The sequence below is a fragment of the Micropterus salmoides genome, unplaced genomic scaffold, assembly GCF_014851395.1.
Source record: "Micropterus salmoides isolate LMB-PRFRI ecotype aquatic unplaced genomic scaffold, ASM1485139v1 Ms_hic_scaffold_15, whole genome shotgun sequence".
Classification (NCBI taxonomy): domain Eukaryota; kingdom Metazoa; phylum Chordata; class Actinopteri; order Centrarchiformes; family Centrarchidae; genus Micropterus; species Micropterus salmoides.
The window spans coordinates 23,957,365-23,978,908 of NW_024040596.1; the positions used below are offsets into that span (position 1 = coordinate 23,957,365).

The 21,544-nt window shown below is 40.3% G+C and overlaps 1 protein-coding gene across 1 annotated transcript in view; it reads left to right on the top strand.

The window, feature by feature from the left end:
- The window catches only part of zmym2 (zinc finger, MYM-type 2), a 39,677-nt gene extending 29,605 nt beyond the window's left edge, over nucleotides 1-10,072 (top strand). Inside the window, 7 exon segments of the mRNA XM_038721163.1 lie at nucleotides 746-870; nucleotides 969-1,161; nucleotides 1,318-1,460; nucleotides 3,586-3,700; nucleotides 4,368-4,610; nucleotides 5,387-5,531; nucleotides 6,345-10,072. Coding sequence (XP_038577091.1) covers nucleotides 746-870; nucleotides 969-1,161; nucleotides 1,318-1,460; nucleotides 3,586-3,700; nucleotides 4,368-4,610; nucleotides 5,387-5,531; nucleotides 6,345-6,555 — 1,175 coding nt within the window. The 3' untranslated portion in view covers nucleotides 6,556-10,072.
- Nucleotides 10,073-21,544: the final 11,472 nt, after the last annotated feature.

Here is a 21,544-nt window from a genome sequence, read left to right on the forward strand (position 1 = left end):
GTCTTCTAAGTGCTTCCTTATTAAATGAGACACTGCAATGACTGAACGGTTTTCACACAAAACGACGAAACTTTACTGTTTTACGACAAACTGCAACTTTCTTGACGGAGAAAATTCTTTTAAATTGACAAACATCATGTGTAATTCAGGGCACACAGTTCAAACAGGATCAAAAATAAGTTGCCTCTTGCCATTGACTACTATACATAAATTTTCTGAAATAAGTGGAAGAGGAAGCGAGTGACTTAGGCTCTCTATAAAGTGTCATGTTGAAAGGTGGAATAATTATAGTAAAGGTTATCAACAGTGTTATTGAGTAATCTTTGGTAAATAAACTGGCTAAATGTTGTCATAAACAGCATTTGTTGCCAGATAAATCAATGTGGTAACACTTTAATTTAATCCTCCTAATATTTAGCATTTCGACATTTATTCATTTAGCTGACGCTTTTATCCAAAGCGACTTACAATTGCTATACACGTCAGAGGTCGCACGCCTCTGGAGCAACTAGGGGTCAAGTGTCTTGCTCAGGGACACAATGGTGGATGTCTCACAGTGGGATTTCTAAATGATCTATAAACATTTATAACACACTGTAATATAGTTAACTATATGTAAGGTCATTTTAAGTGTAGTAATACACAGTATTTGTCAACAGTTGTAAATTCTCCTTAATCTAGTGTATCCCATCATGACTGGATTAATATTTTCTCCATGTAACAAATAAGATGTTTCCTGTCTCAGCCTCAGACCCTGTACCAGTCCTGGAGGAAATGGACGAGGATATGGGTTTCTCTCTACCTCCACTCCTGGCAGAGGAGAAGGCAGAGCCGGAGGAGTCGACACCTCGACCACAGCCCAGGAGAAAAGTATGCACAAACACATATATACATGTAAACATATATACAAGAAACTTTGTATTGGCCAAGTTAAGTTTCCTGTATAGCAATTGGTGTTTGTGTTGCAGGGGAACAAGAGGCAGGCAGTAGAGGAGAGCTCAGATCTCGCCTCGTACTCTTTTTCCAGTCCGGCAGGCAGACACTCAGAAGGACGGTCGCTGCCTCTCAAAGCTCGCTATGGCATCCATGCATGGAAACGCTGGGCACTGTCTACTTCTGACAAATCAGATGACACCAAAGAGAAGGACTGCTCCAAACCAGGTAAGCAAAACCCAACTTGCTGCCATGGCTGAGTAGTGTAGCATATGAGAGTTACTGTGCAGTGCTTGGCTGAAAATTAAAGCTTGATTATCATATTTGAAAACATGTAGGATGTGTTTGCTAACAGCAATCGGTGTCTGTTCCCATCTCCTGCAGCCCGGTCTAAAAGTAACCTGTTGTCGTTGAGTTCCGAGGAGCTGAACACAGCTCTGTCCCGGTTTGTCAGGGAGGTCTGCAGGCCCAGCGGGGAGCGTTACTCTCCAGACAGCATCCTCTACCTCTGTCTAGGGATCCAGCAGGTTGGTACCAAATTGGAGAATCAAACCCCAGAAACACATCACATCTCCAGCAGGCCACAAGAACATGTGTATAAAAATAAGACACAAAGTATAACATTGAACATGGACACTGATCATTGAGATTGCGCCGCATGTCAATACATAAAATCCATTTGAACTATCCATTTTCAAATTGTTTGTTGAAATGAAAAAAAACAATGTAAATACAACAATGCCCATCAAGTCTTGGATGCATAGCATGTAACAGTAGTGTACCCACTTCTTCCAGCTGGGAAGATCTTTGTTGCATATCAATTCCCCGTACTTTCAGTCAATCTGTCAACTGCTAATAAAAATCCCATAGCTATTATCTTAAAAAAATCTTACTTGATTTTTGTCCCGTGATCTGGCCAGTCTGTGAAGACTCATCCAGGTCATAGTTGTTCAAGGTTGAAGATACTAGAAGATGTTTCGCCTATCATCCAAGAGGCTTCTTCAGTTCTGACTGACTGGCAGGGAATCCCACCTACTTAACCTCTGTGGGGTCGTTATAAAGATGATGGATACTTCTTGGTTCATTAGTCGTCATGGTCGTTGGTGACACCTGAGGCTAAAGGCTTGTGCAGACTACACGACTTTCAGCGTCGGCCAATGGCCGTGCTGTTCACACTACACAACTTGCCGTCTTGTGACGGGAGTCTTGAAGTCGTTGTGGCGTTCACACTACGTGACTGATCGGTGACAGGGGGTCACACACTACACGAGCTGACAGCGACTCTGTCACCCGACGCTGGTCTCCAAACCACGTTTTGTGGTGAATGTGAATGACGCGAACCTACACATGAAACAGCTGTTTGTTATTATAAAGAGCGCAATTATAAAGAAAAAGAATCTGGGTGAAAGAATGGATTAGCACACGCAGGTAGCAGGGATCGTCTGAGCTACAGAGAGAGCTGGAGGTCAGTAAAAAGTGTTTTGCAGTGAAAAAGTAAGATTAGCTGCCTGCTCCGCCAGCTGTGTGTGTGTCGATGTCAAGTCGGCCGACTCTTCTAGATATCTGGCAGACGTCTGTGATGTGTCAGGGGAACCGTTGTGACACATTGAGTAGTTTACACATAACGAGCCGAGCGGCAAATCGGGCTAAGAATCGTGTAGTGTGAACTAGGCTTAAGTCTGAATGATCTATCTATATATCTAATCTAGGTTTACAGATTTAACATGAAACGTGGTTTAAACAATAAATATTTTAACAATCGTTTAATTAAGAAGCTGACTGTGTGATCGTAATTATCCAGTTGGAGTCCACTCCTTTTGTTTCTTTGCTTAAACAAAGTACAAAAAAGGCAAGGCATCGCTCATAATTCTTGTAACATTAGTAGTGGCGTTGTAACAATACTGATTTTGATGACTCCCTCTCCATAACCACCACAAGGATCATTGTTTCACTGACAAAAATAACAAAATAAAGAAAACATTACACAATTTACATTTTAGATGCGTAAAGTAAATTTAAGAAACAAGAAGTAGCCTTTCCTTTTTGTTCTAGTAAAGTCCCTCCCATCTGTAGTCATTTTGGTGGTAGGAACTAAAATTTAGTGGGGGTGTTTCCAATAGGACAGATATAACTAGCGGACAGTCTTGCCTCCTGCTCTCACATGTGAGCAGCAGCAGCAGAGCATGGCAGCAGAGTGGAGCCCGGGGTTATCCAAAGTCCTCTGGAGTGTGGTTTTTCTGACAGAAAAATGTAAGCTTGAGTTTATTTGTTTGTATTTAACAAAGTTTGAAAGATTGAAATGGTTTAAAAGTTTAATCAAGTAATATCACTTAAAATACTTGAAAATGTCGTGTACCTTTTCCTGGCCTCCTGTAATGTGCTGCAGCCCTTCCCTCCTTTTTTTTTAAAAAAAGGAAAAAAATAGAAATCTTTCAATAAGCGAGTTTTTGTTTGTGTTTGCAAGATTTTTGTTTGTGTTTGTACAGATTTGTGTGTCCGGTGATTATAAATCTTTGCTGTTCACATCCTGAAAAACAGTGATGATCAATTAAATATGAGGACACTAAAGTTTTTATCTCTATGAGCAACCACAGATTGCAGCTTGTTCATTGAAATCTTTTGTTAATGTGAGATTTTTTTATTTGTGTGAAGCACCTCCATGCCAAAGGCCGGAAGGATGACCTATTTAGTGACCCATGCTACCAGCAGTTTGGAGAGGAGATTAACAAGGTCCTGAAGGACTGGCAGCCCAGTGTGCTTCCTGATGGTGAGTCCTGCCAAACACAGTCTGATATGGCCATCTGCCCAGCACCAAATTGTGTTTTGTTTTTTTTGATTAAATATAAATTTGACCTACTTAATACTTACTTTTTTAAATCATCACACAAAAAAATGCACGACCAATTCACACGAATAGCAAAAACAAATTAAAGAAATAAAATTAAGAGGTCAAATTAGATCTTAGTGCAGCGTGTTTGAGTGTGTGCTCTTTAGCGCCAACTGGTGGCACAGTGTTAAACTAGTGTTGCTCTCTATTATGAGCAGTGTCCAATGATTATAACTCTTCTGCTGTTCACATCCTGATGCGCTGTGATTGCACTTTTATGTCATATGAGGACGCTGCAATAGCAACAATAACAGCTAAAACAAATGTGTTTTCCTCTTTACACAACAATTTTCAGGTAGAAAAAAGTAGTTTGTAAAGATGCATTTGTGAGAAATAAATGGTGCATTTAAAGATAACATTTACACTTGTATTAATTTGAATACTAGACGCATGTCATCAAAGTCTGTAGACGGATGAAAATCATTTTAGATTAAATGAGGGTCAGATATTACTACATCCTCCACTTAATCATCCATCTTGGCCACTGAATAGTGAGCTTCAGACTGGTTTATTTCTAGAAATTATTTCAATTGTTTTCTCCCTCCAGGCTCGCTGTGGAGTCGAGTGGAGGAGCAGAGCCTGTGGAGCAGCCGGCAGCTCGGGGAGCAGAGTCCCGCCACTCTGCTGCGCTCTCTGGTTTACCTGAACACCAAATACTTCGGCCTACGCACCGTGGAGCAGCACCTCCGCCTCTCCTTCGCCAATGTCTACGGCCCCGACACCGTCCATCCTGTCACGAAAGAGACGACCGTCTGCATCCGCGTGCCTTCCATCTCTCAGGATCACCACGGTGAGGCCAGCAATATCAGGCTGATCAGTATTATCCCGGTCTGATCTGACAGCGCTTCCTGCCTGTTTGACATATCACATCTTGACACATCTCTTCTTTAAATAGATTATTTTTGCTAAATTGTTATGTTTTTTGATTATTAATTATTCAGAGTTTATCCATCTGAGTAGGTGTGCCTTTTTTAAAGGGCTATTATAGCAAAGAATTTAATTGCAATACAACTCCAGAGAAACATTGTGTTATGGGGTGGTAATGGAGCAGTGGATAAGACGCATGCCTTTGGTGTGAGAGACCCGGGTTCAATCCCCCAATGTGACCCATCCACCATTGTGTCCCTGAGCAAGACACTTAACCCCTCGTTGCTCCAGAAGCGTGCGACCTCTGACATATTTAGCAATTGTAAGTCGCTTTGGATAAAAGCGTCAGCTAAATGAATAAATGTAAATGATTCCATAGACTTGGCAGTTTAGACATTGGGCATTGACAAAATTTAAATGCAAGTATAATTGATACGACCATGTTGTAGAAAAGGTAATAGATGAAGTCTTCTAAATGATAAAATCTATCTTGATGTTGTGATTAAATTTATGTTCAAAATATCTGCATCTGTCGATTTACATTAATCCAAGTAGTCAGACATAGAAAGTATCTCTTCTGTGAGTAGATTTCTTCTTATCTGCAGCCTTTTAATGATGATAAAGCCAAGTCAGATTTTGCTCAAAATCTCAGACAGATAATCTTGTAAATGTTAAAACTGTTTTATTTTTGTCCTTTAGTACAAACAGAGTCTAAGAAGAGGAAGCGTAAGTTGGAGGAAGGTGATCAGGACTATGATCCAGACGACGACTCGGGAGTCTCCTCCATATGCTGCCCGGTTAAGAAGCATGAGTGTCACCTATACGAGCTCTACAGATCTAAGTGGTAGGTTCACTACCTCTTTACTGGTGCAACTGACATTAGTAAAATACATATTATGCTACCATCTTCCCTGCACTATTTTCCCTTTTTATACTTATATTTCATTGTCATTTTAATAATTAAATAAATAAAATTAAATAACACTCAAATTGTGTAGAATCAAAGATTGCTGCTTAAGATGGTCTGAGATGCATGCAAGAATAGTTGATAGGACATAACAAAAGTAATGAAACAAGTTTTAATTGGGGAGTGTGTTTATATCCTTAATCTAATTTAACAAGTTGGATTTCTGTTTGAGTCCTGTGATTATAACTCATTGCTGTTCACATCCTGAACCACAGTGTTGACTATTGAAAGATGAGGACTTACCATTAAATAATCTGAGTTGTCAAAGGTTTCTCAATTATTCAAGTGGAAATTCAGAACAATAGATTCACGCTTGTCTCTCTCTTACTCTCCCTGCCCCTCCTTTTAATCATATTTTCTCACTTCTTAATCTTTGGTTTACATCCTTTCAATCATGTCCATCCTCTTGTTGTCTCTTGCCTTCAACACTTTTTCTTTCCCTTCTCTTTTAACTCGTTCTCCTACTGCTCCAATGATTTCATACTCTATCTTTCTCCACGGTAATTTCATCCCTTCTATATGTTGTTTTCTCTTCTGTGTCATTATTTTTCCCTCCCCTTCTTGATTCTTATTGGTTCACTTCCTCTTTTTTTCCCTCCTTCACTCCTTGCGTTATTTCCTCCACTTTTGTCTGTCTCCCCTTTTTTACTCTTTCCATACTTCTATCCTTTCTCTCCCAACTCCCTCCAGCCCGGTGTTGCTGCAGGAACGTCTGGATGTCTTCTACGTTCAGCCGGATCCGGCCTGCAGTCCCGAGGATCCGCTGTGGTTCAGCTCCACGCCGCTGGAGCGACGGATGCTGGAGCGCCTCCTCACCAGAGTCCTCCTGGTCAGGGACATTTACACAGACAAAGAACTCCTACAGGAGGAGGACGGCGGTGAGGACGTTGGGGGGGAGTAGCGGTCGCTTGGACGTCTGTTAGTAGAGCCTGAACAGTCATCAGAGAAGTAGGAAGCGGACAATAGCTAGTAGTGTGTGTGCGCGCTCCTCTCCTGTCTTATCATCTGTTCCTCCTTTCCTTCCTTGCTGACTTATTGTTTCCTCCTGGTGAGGGGCGTCCACAACAGGGAACTTGAGATAGTAGATGATGAAAGTGGTGGTGAAGAGCAGCCCAAGCTTGTACTTCTGCTGATACATTCACAAACGGAGGAAGAGGTGATTAAGGACAAATACTTAGATTTTCCCAGCACTCATAAACCAGAAGAGGACAGGCACACATGTCCTAATGTGTGATTGGATGTAGTTGGGGAATTAATAGGCAGATGAGGACTAAGAGATAAAGGAGGTGGAGCTGTAATTTGTTCTTATAGCCAAACAAAGCTAAATCAGGTAGAAGGAAAAAGTGTATTGGCGGTCATCATGATATTTTGCAAAGAGAAGATTCTGCATTATCAACGTTTCTGAGCTCAGCGTGTTTATAGTGCTCAGACAAGCAGCTTAAATATATTTAAACTTTTAACAACACAGAATCATGCTTTAGCAAAGGTTATCAGCATCCGCCAGGAGGCCACAAAGGTGAAAGAACATGATGTCATGGAGTCATGTTCTCTAACTCTCAGCTAAATCTCCTCCTCGCCATCGGCCGTTTGCTTGGGGTCAAGAGAGCAACTTTTTTACAAAGAGAATCAATAAGCAAGGTAGGAGGCAGACAAATGGTCTGGGTGAAACCAGAACCACTACCCAGAGGAGGAGAAGAGAAGGAAGAGGGTAGTGGAAGGCTGATGCTGTGTGGACAAAGTTGGAAAATTGCTTGTATGTCGAAATTCCATCTTTGATGCAGTCGGTGGTTCAGCATGTAAACAAAACAGGCTCTTTTTTTCCTTTTTTTTTGTGGGCCAACATTAACTACTGTTCCCAATTTAGCAGCTACTCATGCTACTGTAAGTTCTTCTTTATATTTCAAATGTCTATTTTAAGAGATGATTAAACACTACAGCAGGAAAATATTGTTGCACTGACTGTGACAGGGGGAAAGATTCAGGACCCCGCCCATCGGTGATGTTAACAATGTGCTTTGTCCAGTGCTGCTTCACTGGTGGGATTTGAAAATTTCTGTTAGATGGAAGCAGATGTGTAGTTTTTTTTTTTTGTGTGTGTGTGTGTGTTAAACAAATATTTGGTTTAGTGAATTTAAGATTTAAAGGTGGTGCACACCCACATAACTGACTAAATGTTAGATTTCTGCTTAGGTTATCGTTTGGCCTGAGCTGCAGTCAGGCTGGGTGTTGCCTGAAGAAATGAAGACGAATCCAAACGTGTGTTTACTCCTTTGGCGCGACCTCCAGCCGGTTCTGGTGGATTCGCAGGTCAGAGTTCACCTTTTGTTCTCCTTTGACTGGGCGGATGTGCTCTGAGTTATGATTCAGAGGTTTGTCAGTCAAGCACAGACCATTAAAGGGATTTAGTCAGGTAAAATGAGTGAAGTCACATGTGGGTGAGTAGGGCCATTTTTTTAAAGATTATTTTAAAAGTGATGCTATGCAGCGCTGAGTGTCAGTCTGATGAGTGCATAATGGAAACTTCCAGTTAGAGAAATATTTCCACCTGTGTGCTTTCCATTGCATTTTCCACTGCATGAGGATGGAATTTCTGACATTTCTGGAACGCAGCGTACAAGCAGCAGCCTCTGTCAGGACGACCTACCGCATCTCCATTAAATGGGCTGCTTTCATTTCCTACCCATCATCCCGCTCACTGCTCTTCCTCAGGCGAAACCGTTGTACCACAGAGGACTTCAGCTCAGAAGTGCAGGAGTCAGGACTGATCCCAGAACAGTGAAAGAGGACTGACTGTCAGACAGACCTGACTCGCTGTAGTGAGGGGTACAGCCAACTTACCGACATGCTGCGTTTCTTTGTAGGACATTAGGGGAACCTTCATCCTTGCAATGTAGCATTATGCGCGTACCAAGCCCAGATTGGGTTGCTTTTGAAGTGTAAATATCTCTGTAACAAGGCTGTTATTTGGGATGGTCAACACAGAGGGGACACTGTGTAGTTTGGCAAAAAGAAACACCCACTGAAACCTTCTGCTTGAAAACCCACCTTCCGGGAAGCCTTTTTAAAAAGACTGATTATTTATTTCTCTATTTTTTTTTTTTTATTATTTTTTTTTATTAGTTTGACTGCATCCTCTGTGTTGGGATGGTTTTTTTTTATGGGTGCCATTTCCTTTTCAACCAACATTCATTGAAAACCTGCTGCAGTCCCGCGCTCTTGCTTCTCTTGTCTATTAAAGGGTATCGTGCAGGAACCTGCTAAAAATGAAGGACACTGATTATTCAGAGACAGACTATTTTTTTTGAAAGTTTCCTTAATGCTTTAGTCCCTGTGTTTGTATTTTCCTGGCAGTTCTCAGTTATTCTTGGTCTCCTCTTAATCTTGATATTGATTTAGTTCAAAAACTGAGCACTTAATAAGTGCCCTATTCTTCTTCCAAGCTGTTTTAGTGCTAGCATTGCAAAGCAGAAGCTTGTATTATAATAGAGAATTGGTTGGACATTTAAATTTTTTATTTTTCATGAACTAAACATGTTTTCTTTCCAAGTGTCACTATCCATTGTTTGTTTGTTTGTTTTTATTTATGTGGTTCAAGTCCCCCCTTTTTTTTACTTTCCATGTTTTGACTATTATTTGAATTTGCTTTCTGATGATTTTAATAAATTGGAGAAAGTGTCGAGTTAAACCAAGTGAGGTTTATTTGAGTTTTTTTTGTTTTTTTTTTCTACTTCATTGATCACATTAACTTTAATTTGAAGAGGGGAGAATACTGAGATGTAAGGCTGGCAAAACTTTACACCAAAAAAATGTTTCCACAAGCAGTGCTCAAAATATAAGGAACACCCTCCAGATGTTGACTTTGACCTACACAGTGTCTCAAATTTTTCTCAAACATGTTTTCCCAGCACGATCGTCATCACCGCTTCTCCTAAATGAAGTGGATTTAACGAGGTCAGGGAATCCACTTTCAGAGTTTTATTTTATCTAGAGCAGGTGGTGGTCCTGTTATTTTGTACACGTGACTGCATTTAAATGGTGTAGAACTACAGTGTAACATTTCAGGAACAAAGGTAGCGGATTCAAATGGAGAACATTTGCTGGACTTCTGACCCCAGATCAGTGTCTGCAGCCCAAAATCCAAACCTTTTAAATGTGACTGTGGGTGTAAACAAAACTGACCCTGGATCAGAGGACCCTGGTTAACCCGGCTGATTTTCCTGCTGGACTCGGAGGCGGTAACCAAACCTGCCACAGGTTTGGACCTACAGTAGAAGCTGCGGCTGGCTTTAATGCCTAATGTGAATGTGCCTAACTGTATATACTGAAAGTGAGTGATTGTGATTTGAGTCTGATGCTATGTGTGTGGCTGATCTGCTGATCCGGTCGTGTTAAATAAATGATTTCATTTTCTAACCAGACTCTTAAAAGATGCGATTTTATTTGCCTGTAGTAAAAATAAAAAATGTAGTAACATGGATATTAAAGTGCCAGTTAGCCACATTGTGATATAAAACTATATATTGTCTCTCTGCGAAGTTCATGTGCTGAGATTTTGAGATTCTTGTAAACTTGTGCTGCAAATATAATGGAAATTAATAGAATCTGTCCTCTGCAAAGCATTAACAATTAGGTGTTTTTTTTAAACTTTAAATATAGTAATTTCAGTGAAAACTAATGAATGTGTGGTCTGTAGATCCAGAGGAGCCACAACCAGTTTGTCCCAAAGGTGTCGGATGTAGTTGAGGTCAGGAATCTGTGTAGGCCAGTCAAGTTCTTCCACACCAAACTGGGAAAACGGTTTAGAATTAAACAGCAGCATTTCATTTTTAAGGGACAGTTCTGATCATGGGTCAATGACTTGATGTTGGCATAGCACAGTGGCCTCCTCACTGCATTTTGACCTTCCTCGCTATCATGTTCAAATTTTTTACAAGGTGCCAGGCGGACATGACACCGAGGCGGGGGGTGTTATCTGGGAGATGGCCGACAGCCTGGGCAGGAGGAGGCATGGTCTGTCGACACCCCGGGGTCAGCGCGACAGCTAGGGAGACGAGGCTCAGGGTCACGAGACAGGAAGTCATGTTGGAAAAGTTCACAAAGTTGCCTGTAAATGCTGTAGAGCAGAGGTGATATGAAAACATCTCCCCACATACACTTCAGAAAATGAACAATGAACAACAACCGATGTGTCTTTTGACAACAAGGTTGAAATGCTGCAACTTTAAAAATAAACAAGATAAGTTTGTTGTCCGGTTGGTCAGCTGTTATTCTGCTTTATGGAGGAAGTTTAGATGTTTTGGGACGTAATGAGCTGTATGCTAAAATAACGGGCTGGTCTGAGTATTTCAGAAACTGCTGATCTACAGGGATTTTCATGCACAACCATCTCTAGAGTTTACAGAGAATGGTCCTAAAAAAATTAAAATATCCAGTGAGCGGCAGCTGTGTGGACGAAAATGCCTTGTTGATCTCAGAGGAGAATGAGCAGACTGGTTTGAGATGACAGAAAGGCAATAGTAACTCAAATAACCACTCGTTACAACCAAAGGTATGCAGAATACCATCACAGAACGCACAGCACGTCAAACCTTGAATCAGCTGGGTTACAGCAGCAGAAGACCACACCGGGTGCCACTCCTGTCGGCTAAGAACAGGAAACTGAGGCTACAATTTGCACAGGCTCACCAAACTGGACTATGGAAGGTTTGAATAACGTTGCCTGATTCGATGAGTCTCTATTTTAGCTGTTACATTCAGCTGTTACATTCAGATGGTAGGTTCAAAATTTGGCATAAACAAAATGAAAGCATGGATCCATCATTCCTTGTATCAACGGTTCAGGCTGGTGGTGGTGTAACAATGTGGGGGATATTTTCTTGGCACACTTTGGGCCCCTTAGTACCAATTGAGCATCATTTAAACACAACAACCAACCTGAGAATTGTTGCTGACCGTGTCTGTCCCTTCATGACCACAGTGTACCCATCTTCTGATGGCTACTTCCAGCAGGATCATGCACCATGTCACAAAGCTCAGATCATCTCAAACTGGTTTCTTGAACAATGACAATGAGTTCACTGTACTCCAACGGCCGCCACAGTCACCAGATCTCTGGCTGTAGTTTTAAGCAAATTTTACTCATACAGATTTGGACAGTACATTTGTCGGGGACTATTTTCAGCGGTGCATTAATACACATTTAGTGCTTTAGTGAGTATTTGGGGCAACAGGACGGTGTATTGGGATTGAGTCAAAATAAAACAGTGTGTGTGTTCATGTTAATGAAGGATCATGTCACCCAGTGCAACAGTGTGGGTCACTGATGTGTTTTTATTAGTTTTTTGACAACAGAGGAGCTCAGTGGCACAGAGAAATACTTGTTAAATGGACAATATTTTGTATTTATCGACGGTAAGAAAAATACAGACTATCCGCAGCTTTAACCCTCGATGAAGGCAGACACTTCACAGAAGACAAAACACAGGAACGACCAGAGACGAAGCTGCGTCTGTCTTTGTGCGTCTGAAAAAGAGCACTGTCCTGTCTCTCCCAATAGGGGGCGCTACGCCCTCGCTGTAAACCCCTCCCCGGGCACTGGCTGAATATTTGTGAGCTCCTGGTTTACCAGCGCCACCATCATCCCCACCAGACCTGTTGTTAAACTATAACACCCATCATTAGCCACAGGACAAGTTGCAGCTTTGTTGAGCTTCCGTGTCAGGACCCACGTCTGACAAGGGGTTCATCTGCAGCCGGCTGATGTGAGGCGGCATCCTCTTTCCTCCTATAAGCCCGTGCACACCCTCCCTCCTCTTCCCCACCCCCGGCCTCGCCCTCTCACCCTCCACACAGAAGAAGCAATGTATGAAAACTCCAATCTTTTTGCTTTAAGGAAAAAATTAAAAACATTCCCCCATTCCACCTCACTTTTTTGGTGGTGGTGTGAGGGGTGAGGGGTGTGTGTGTGTGTGTGTGTGTGTGTGGGGGGGGGGGGTGGAGGTACAAAACACAGTGACAAAACCCAATTTTTTGAAGAGGCAAGCTTTTTTCTTTCTGTGCTATCTGTCAGAGTTGGCCAGACTCCAGTAACTTGTCCCATTGATCTAAAGCTAAAACGGCCCTGTGCGCCCACACAGCCGGGCCTGCGAGGGAGCGGGGTGGGTGTAAAAACATTTTTTCACCCTCGTGGGGTTTTTTTTGTTTGGGCTCAATCCCCAGCTCTTTCAGGGTGCATAAAGAAAGCGCTGTGCTCAGCAGGGTCATGTGGGCGAGGCCCGGGGGGTAGACTATAGGTGGCGATTAGGGCCTCTAATGTGCAATGAATCCTCTTCGAATCACATGATATGAACTAATGTCGCCATTTAATGATAAAACAACAGCGACTGGGAGGGAAGAGCCAGAGTGTGTGTGTGTAGATGCAGTCAGTGTACAGCTGCATCAGGACAAGAGGGCAGGAATGGATGACAACTGCATTTCTCAGGTTGTGTGCCTCAACACATGGCGCAGGCCCGGCTGAAGGACGGGAAAGAGTTTAGCTGGGACAGCTGGGATGTGGGTTAACGTGCGACATAAATATTTCCTTCCTTTCATCCTTTAGGATCCTTTTTTTTTACTCATTTCTTACATGCTGTAAGATCCACTGATCCTTTGTTTCTTGAATGTTGCAGAGTTTATAGCTTCTTCCAAACTGAGAATGGCAATATCTGGATTTTGTTTGATGGACAACAACCTTCGACCCCCCTGCAGACACAGAACAGTGTTACCTTGGCTCTGACTGGTGAGGGAGAGTGGGGGGCTCGGATTAGGTTAAATTTAGGATGGCATGACCCTAATTGGTGAGCCATAGTGAAACAGTGAGTGCAACAATCCCTTCAGCGCAGAGTCACCAAAGTCATCTTTTTCCAAAACGCCCACTGGCTGACACATCAGCCAGTCGGACACACACACACACACACACACACACACACACACACACACACACACACACGCACACCGTTCCCCTTTGAAGCCAGGATCACATTCCCCTCTCTGATATCAACTCTCCTCTTCTTCAGATAACAGCTCTTATGGATTTGTTGACAATGTGAACTGTAGTTGTGACCTTTGGCCACTAAAACACAAAAGGTTGTTGTAGAAAATGTCATCAAGTGAAAACATCCAGTGATGGTTGTTTAAAACTGAAATATGACAAGCTCCTTGAAAAAAAAAATGCAATGCATGGTGGTCAAGTTAAAAGACAAACTGTGGCAAGTCCTCATCAAAAGAACTGAAGGGTGGTATAGCGTGTTTGAGCTTTAGACGTTTACTAGGTGAGGCTCATTTTGTCAAACAGCAGTAGCACCATATAAAGTAAATGAACAATCTTTCCAAATGAATGTTAATACGCTCTTCCAGCTGAAAGCAAACATAGTACTTGTCTTCACTAATAACTTGGGATGGACAAATTAGGTATGCATGATAAAATAAAATTTTTAATGTATGCATTATGATGTTGGAACAAATGTTGTGCAAGAATTTTAAAGCTATTATCATGAAAAATGTACATTTTTGAAACCACTATAAGCGCCGCATGTTCTGGCTATCAGATTATTAGACAAACACTGTTAAAATATAGAGGCATCACATCAACAGAGCACAGACTGCCTCCAGGGAGAGCTCTTAAACCACCGAAGAAACCAAACATCTGAGATTTGACTTGAAACCTCACATTTTGGGGCTCGCCTTGTCAAAGAATACATCACATCCTTAAATAAAAAACCCAAAATGCCAAATTGAGATAGTTTTACTCCACCGACAACCCCTGTCCACATGAACGATCAAACACATGGAAAGTGAAGCTGACTTCAATCTGTTTCCAGGTCTGGTTTGAACGAGCTCTGCTCCTGACAGGTCACATTAGGTCGAAATGCTGCTGTCACCCTGCCACTTTTTACATTTGTGTAAATATTTATTTGTGCTTTAGTTGTCCTCTGGAGAGACAGGGGAAGATGGATGGAGATTACATTTATCTACCTTTATTTAGTTTCAGTTGGAGGCATTTTAGTTGATTTATAGGAAGCACCTTTGGGGAATCATGATGAAAACACCCTGGTTTCATTCAGCACTCAGGTGAAGTCAGTCAGGTGCATTGTGGGCACTGTGTATATACCTTTGCCCAACCTGTAGGTGTCCCCGCAGAGCTGACCTCTCCTCACATTATTCTCTCATAATGCCCCCCTACTCTTTCTATTGACATACAGTCAAAACAAGCTGACCCACATGACCGCACACTGTACAGTGTTGCAACATTACATCATTTATAGCATTAACAACCACATGTGTGTAAAAGGCCCTTTTTTTAAAAAGGAACTACCTGACTAGATTAAATTTATTTGACTTATTTTGCAGTCATAGTCAAACAGCTTGGCACTAAATAATCATAACATATTTGACACATATAATGAATCATTTGATTAGCTGCAGAGATTTCTGAAGTCCACAAGTCACTTTCTGACCAGTTTACTGTTGTGGAACAAAACACTGAAGTTTATGCATTTTCTCAAAAAGCCAAATTGATGCAGGATCCAAGAAAGAGGCCTGTACAGTAACTACCTGAATGGACACCAAGCTCATGTCCACTGTATTGATTCTGGGAATACCGGAGTTTTAAATGGCCTGAGAAGGAGACACAAATTACACATAATGGGTTTTTAAAAGCTGATTCAGATATTTTATTTCCATCCATCCATCCATCCATCCATCCATCCATCGTCATCGTCTTATCCTGTGTACAGGGTCGCGGGGGGCTGGAGCCAATCCCAGCTTACATCAGGCGAAAGGCGGGGTACACCCTGGACAGGTCGCCAGTCCATCGCAGAGATATTTTATTTATCAAGTTAAAATTGAACAGATTTTAGCAATAAAAGTGATTTAAAATAAAACATGAAATAATACCAAAACTACATAAATGAATTGTATACCATTCAACTATGTGAAAAAAGCACACAATTAACATCTATTTAACTTTCTTGATGAACATCCTGTATGGGGAATAATTTCCAGAAATTCTAATTGAACTGGAAGAATATATATATTATTATATATTATATTTTGGTAACTATAGCACATGTTCATACTGTTCATCAGTATATATCTTAGCTTATTTAAATCCCTTACTGTTTATTCTATATATTATCGCTACACATACATACATATTGATAGATGCTAAATAACAATTCATTGTTGTTTTTGTTTTGTTTGTAAAGAACCTTGAGGTTGCATGATCTGATCTATAAAAATTGCAGTCAGATGTTTAACTGTCTGGTACCAAACTAGAAAAGTTTCTGTCAAACAAACCAATAACTTTCCATGAGCCAGTGGTCAGGCCTCCCAGAAAGAAATTCATCACAGTCCTGAAATACATAAAGAGTGCCTGAGGTATTTGTGCTGTGGGCTGAGTGTGAATTTGTTAGGTGATTAAAGGCTAAATATAGCCTCCTGTCTGCTTTGAGCTGTAGACTGGTGACTCAGTGGCAGACGTTCTCTTTCTGTAGTAGTAGCTTTTCCACCGCAGGGCCAAATGGGGCTGTACGGGAACCGCAGGATTTAAAATGGATCAAAACTACCACTGAAACCACTATCATAACCTTGATAGTGGTGATTGTATGTACTCCTTTAATCCCATTTTAGATTGTTAAGTTCCTATTTTTTTTTTTTATAAAAAAACTATTTGTGATGAATTTATGGAGATTTAACCAAGGTAGCTGTAAACAAATGTCTTCAGTGATTAAAACTTTTCAGTGAAAATGTTATTCTGTTTTTTTTGGTTATAAAATCTTTGAACTACTGAAAAACTGACCCAGATACAACCTTAACTCCCAACTCAATTTTTTTTTTTTTTTCCAAACCAAAGTTTAAATGAAAAATCCTGGAAACAGGTAAGGGCCACTTAGAGCAAAAAACCTCTTCTGCTTGTAAAGCTGCAGATTTTTTGATCAGATAAATTTGCATTTATTGACCTGTGTTTAAATAGTAAATGACTGTGACCTTTTGACCCCACCATCAGTAGGCTTTCTGACCAGCCCAGAGTGCCTCCCTCCCAAAACATCAAGCTGAACTGGACCAGCCATCAGGTGCAGGGATAAAATGAAAACTTTTACTTTCAATACATAAAATCTACCAATGATTGTGGTGTTCTGTACTGTTTTACTTTACAGGTTTGTGAAATACAACTATATTACAAGAAAGGCTTACAATGAATAATTAAATCAAATCGATCATTTGGAAAAAGCAATCTGTCTACCTGATTCAACCAACTGTTTTTAACTTCAAGAAATATTTGGTAAATGCTGCTGTGATGGGTGGAAAATGTCTCTGAAAAGCACTGAGCTCTGTTTAGCCCTGCAGTGGAAACAAGGCTACTGACTGAGTGACAGGTTGAGGCCTCCAGTCAGTCGTGCCAACAGATGAACTATCTCCGATCACTCTTCAGCCACTGGACCCAAGAGCTCAGCACTCATGTACTGCACTCTGTTGTTAGACTGAAGGCCAAATATCCAGTGCAATACAATCCTTTCACATGCTTATGCCGTTCCTTTTAACCTATTTTATTTAATTATCTAACCTATTGGGCATTTAGTTCTGACCATTTGGGTTTATTCACACAACAAAAAACACATTAAATACGAGACTAATTAACTGTTTAAAGGATAAAAACATAAAAAATTGCACAGATCTTGGCAATTTAATAATTTTTTATTCAAAAAGTCAATAAAATATGATTGGTAACAAATACCAAATATACTGTTTTCTGAAATTATCCTTTGATTCATAATAGCCAGGTTTTCTAAATGTAGCTCAGATTTAACAGGATTTTCACAAATCTACTACTGTTATGCAAATATTAGGAGTTGGTTCAACAAGATAAACAGCTGGTGGTGCCATTGTGAAAGAAGAGGGCGAGATGGCGTGATTAAAAGAGCGCCAGTCAAACTTCACATGGTCGGGAAAGAATGTAGGAAACATGTTGTAAAATAGTGGAGAGGAGGCTTCAATGGACTTTCAAGTCACATTCTTCATGTACGTCTAGATTAATTCGCTAAATCTGTTTCCATTGCACTTTCTCACATTTTACTTTTATTGATACATCAACTTTTTCCACCTGAGCTAATTTAAACCTGCCTCATTGAATATGTTTGATCAAATTAAATGACTGTGTAACGTGAAAGTCTAAAAATGCCACAATCATGGAGACCAAGTCAGACAAAACTCAAAAATTGATGGTGGCCTGCTGGATGTGCAAGTATACAACTGTTTGTTAATGTCAGGCACAACAACCCTGAAAGCCAGTGTGAAGTAACTTAGTTGTTTATCTTTCAGCTTAATTTGATGGGGGGGGGTTAAAAGATTTGGCCATTGTTTGGCCAATTTAAATGGATAGTAAGTGATTGTAATCCAATTCACATTTTTCAAAATTCAGCAAATGTTTCTTGCTAGCTCTCTGTTTTAGGTGTGCTCTGAAAAAAAAGTTTTCCTGCACAGCCCTGGTTCTTTAAATGGAAAACAAAGAAAGTGGTGTGGACCTTTCCACCCAACATTGTTCCAGCCAATCAGCAACAGGTGGTGTTAGTGCTCCTGCACAGGAGGAATTGGGGTAGGGAGAAAGTGGGAGAGAGAGTTATATACACTGACACATTCGAACAGGCAAGGGCAAAGGTGTTCCAGCCAGGTTTCAACACTGGAGAAACCTCAGAGATTTGAAATTTGTGGGGCAGAGCTTATGAGGGAGCACTGAAAGAAGGGGTGTATTTGTTTGGCAGTTGAATTCACATAATGACTGGCGGATTGATCACTGATTTACCTCTGATCACAGCCTGACGGTTGCCGAGTGCACCGACCGGCAAATCAGGCTTAAAATCGTGTAGGATGAACTAGGCTTTCCTCTTCTTTTTAGCTAATATAGACAAAACTTTTCTTTACCCAGTGTATCGTAGTTTATTCGTGCCTATGTTCTACATGAACACATTAGCATATACTGTGTTGTAAGCTGTAATACTAACAAAAGGTATTCGATGAATAACTGCCCAGATAGTCAAAGATGTAAATTTAAACTTATGAACACACAAGTTGTGATATATAGCCTAATGGTAGCTACCATTAGCTTAGCAATATTAGCTAGCAGCAGATTTGGAAGTTTCTAGATTTACTTTGTTTAGTTTAGTTTCATTTTTTGTAGCAAACATCTGGTGGTTTTACAGGTTATTTAATGCAATTGGCTACTTTTTCACATCAAGGACCCCTAAACTGAAACACATCATACTATGGAGCCCCATTTAATTAGAGTTCCTCCCATAAATATGATGCTTGCTTTCAGATGTTTTATACATAATGTGTAAGAAACCCAGTCGTACATGCTATCATTGCAGCTAAAATTAAAGTAATGTTAGGACATGTCTAATGTTAAAATCTCATCTCATCACAAGTGTATTTTTTTACCAGTGAATACTCTAATCAATACAAACTACACTTTAATGTTAGCCTCATTTACACTGACGAGGTTAGTGAAAAAAAGACTTGCAAGGTTAGCATTCAACTTACTCCAGCTAGCTTGTAATCGTTGTCCTGTGACATTAACTGTTCCTTTATGGTACCCTATGCATGATGTTCTATTATAAGAATTATATATACTTTAAGTTTCTGTGTTCATTTTCAGGTTTCATCTTAACAGTATCTACAATTAAGTCTTTGTTTTTAGACTTCCTTTCCTAAAGACTTTTTTGGGTGGTAGCACCTGCGAGCTCCTTAAACCAGTCTTGTGTCCCAGCAATGCTAATTAATTTATTAAATTGAATAATTGCATTTATGTGGTTTCACAGGAATGCTAGAATCCACCGTTGGCTGCCTTATGGTACCCCACATTGCATAAATGGTATGTATTGGGCATCACTGCCCCATACTCACTTAGCTGTTACTGATCAGGAGATATTTTGGGGGCTCTTTAGTATGTCAGAGTCAATATTGTTCCAACATATATAGGCCACTGTGCTAAAAGATCAAAACAAACTTTCCCAGCAGCTGTAAATTTCACCCACCTCTATCATGTTTTGCACAGTGTTGTAAATTATCACTCAGCTCTTGTGGTGGTGCAGATTTGTGATCGATGTTTGACTCTCAGGTGTAAGACTGACACCCCCGCCTTACTTTACTTATTTCTGGATGTGGATATGAAGTGGGTCTGGCTGTGTGTGTATGTGTGTGTCTCGGACTCAGCGTCACATTCTGACATTTGCTGTTGGAATGCAGATTGAGGGAGTGAGCGGCTGGGAGGTCGGAGGTCAAAGAGTCTACAAAGAGAGTAATGGCAAAGACACTCAAGCTCTCGTGATGCTGATGTGGGCAGCACATGACCTGAAGAGCGAACAGGAAGCAGCAGTTCAAATAAACAAGAATGCTGCATCAAAAAAAAACTGACAGATTATGTAACTGGCAATAATATATGAAAACAAAACATTACTGAGGTTGGAAACAGAAGTTATTAGATAAATCTTCTTTATCTCCACATACACAGGAAATGAAAAACAAAGTTCAAGACTCATTATCTTGCATATGCAAAAAAATTTAAATGTGATAAATTAAAATGTTTTTATGAATTTAAAATGCAGTGACTGATGAAATAAATAATAATAAAAGGAAATAAATAAAGATAACTGAACAAAGTACAGAAATCTATGTAAAATATTAGATGCAGACTAAATAAAGATAGCATAAAACCTAAAAAACTTAGTACCAATTAGATGCCTGTCCTACTGTACTGGCCTGGTGTGGCTACACATTCTGACAAATAAAACCACATCTCAGTTAGCAGCCTGTCTGGTTTTTATAGAATCTTTTACAGCCCACCGGGTCGCCCTCTTGAGCTACTTCTAAGCTGCTGATATTGTACAAACAAATATAAATGTTTAAACATTTGTCAATATGAACATGCCACATACTATTGTAAAATCAGTTAGATTCCATCCATCCATCCATCCATCCATCCATCCATCCATCGTCAACCGCTTATCCTGCATACGGGGTCGCAGGGGTCCACAATTCATTCATTAGTTAATTTTAAGGAAACAATTCAGACTTACTGGTATGGTAAAAAAAGTGATATAAAAAAATCCTAATTTTTTGTAATATTCATACTGGTTGGTTTTATGGTATATTAAAATGGACAGCACTTGAGAAGGGAGTTTACAATCCAAATCAAGGTGCAAGATACCAGGTTGTTTATTAGTCATTATACAGCACAAGGCTGCATAAGGAAACGAAATTTGTAGTTCCTTTATGCTACACACACAACATAATTAAGTGTAGTCCTATATTAAAATATGGTTATATATAAAATAAAATAAAACAATATATACAGTCTACTAAGTGGACCTTGAGTTAAATTTTCTTTTTTGGAAACTACTGTTTCCAAGATGAAGAATGAACATTCATACCCAAGTTTATATCATCACATCTCCTGATGTGATATGTCTTATTGTCTGGACTTTTTACCCTGAACCTCTGAAAAGGTGATTCTCACACCTGACTCTTTGCCATGTTTGTTTAAAGTCATCTAGAAGATGAAGGGGTTTTCAATCCTGATTCCTGCAGGTTGGCTTTCTTACCAAACAATTCTTTGCAAGTAGTCAGCTGCATTTCATATTCTGAATATGTGATGTGAGTTTTTATTTCCTCTAAAAGAAGCTCTGTCCAATATATAAACATGTTTGTCCCTCCTCAGAACTAGAAGATGGACATTGGGTGAATATCCTGAACGTTTACCTGCTAATTGAAGAAGCATCTAATGGAGTAATGGATGAATGAGAAGCTCAAAAATTCCCTGCATTAAACACACAGTCCATCTTTGACTGATCCCAAGA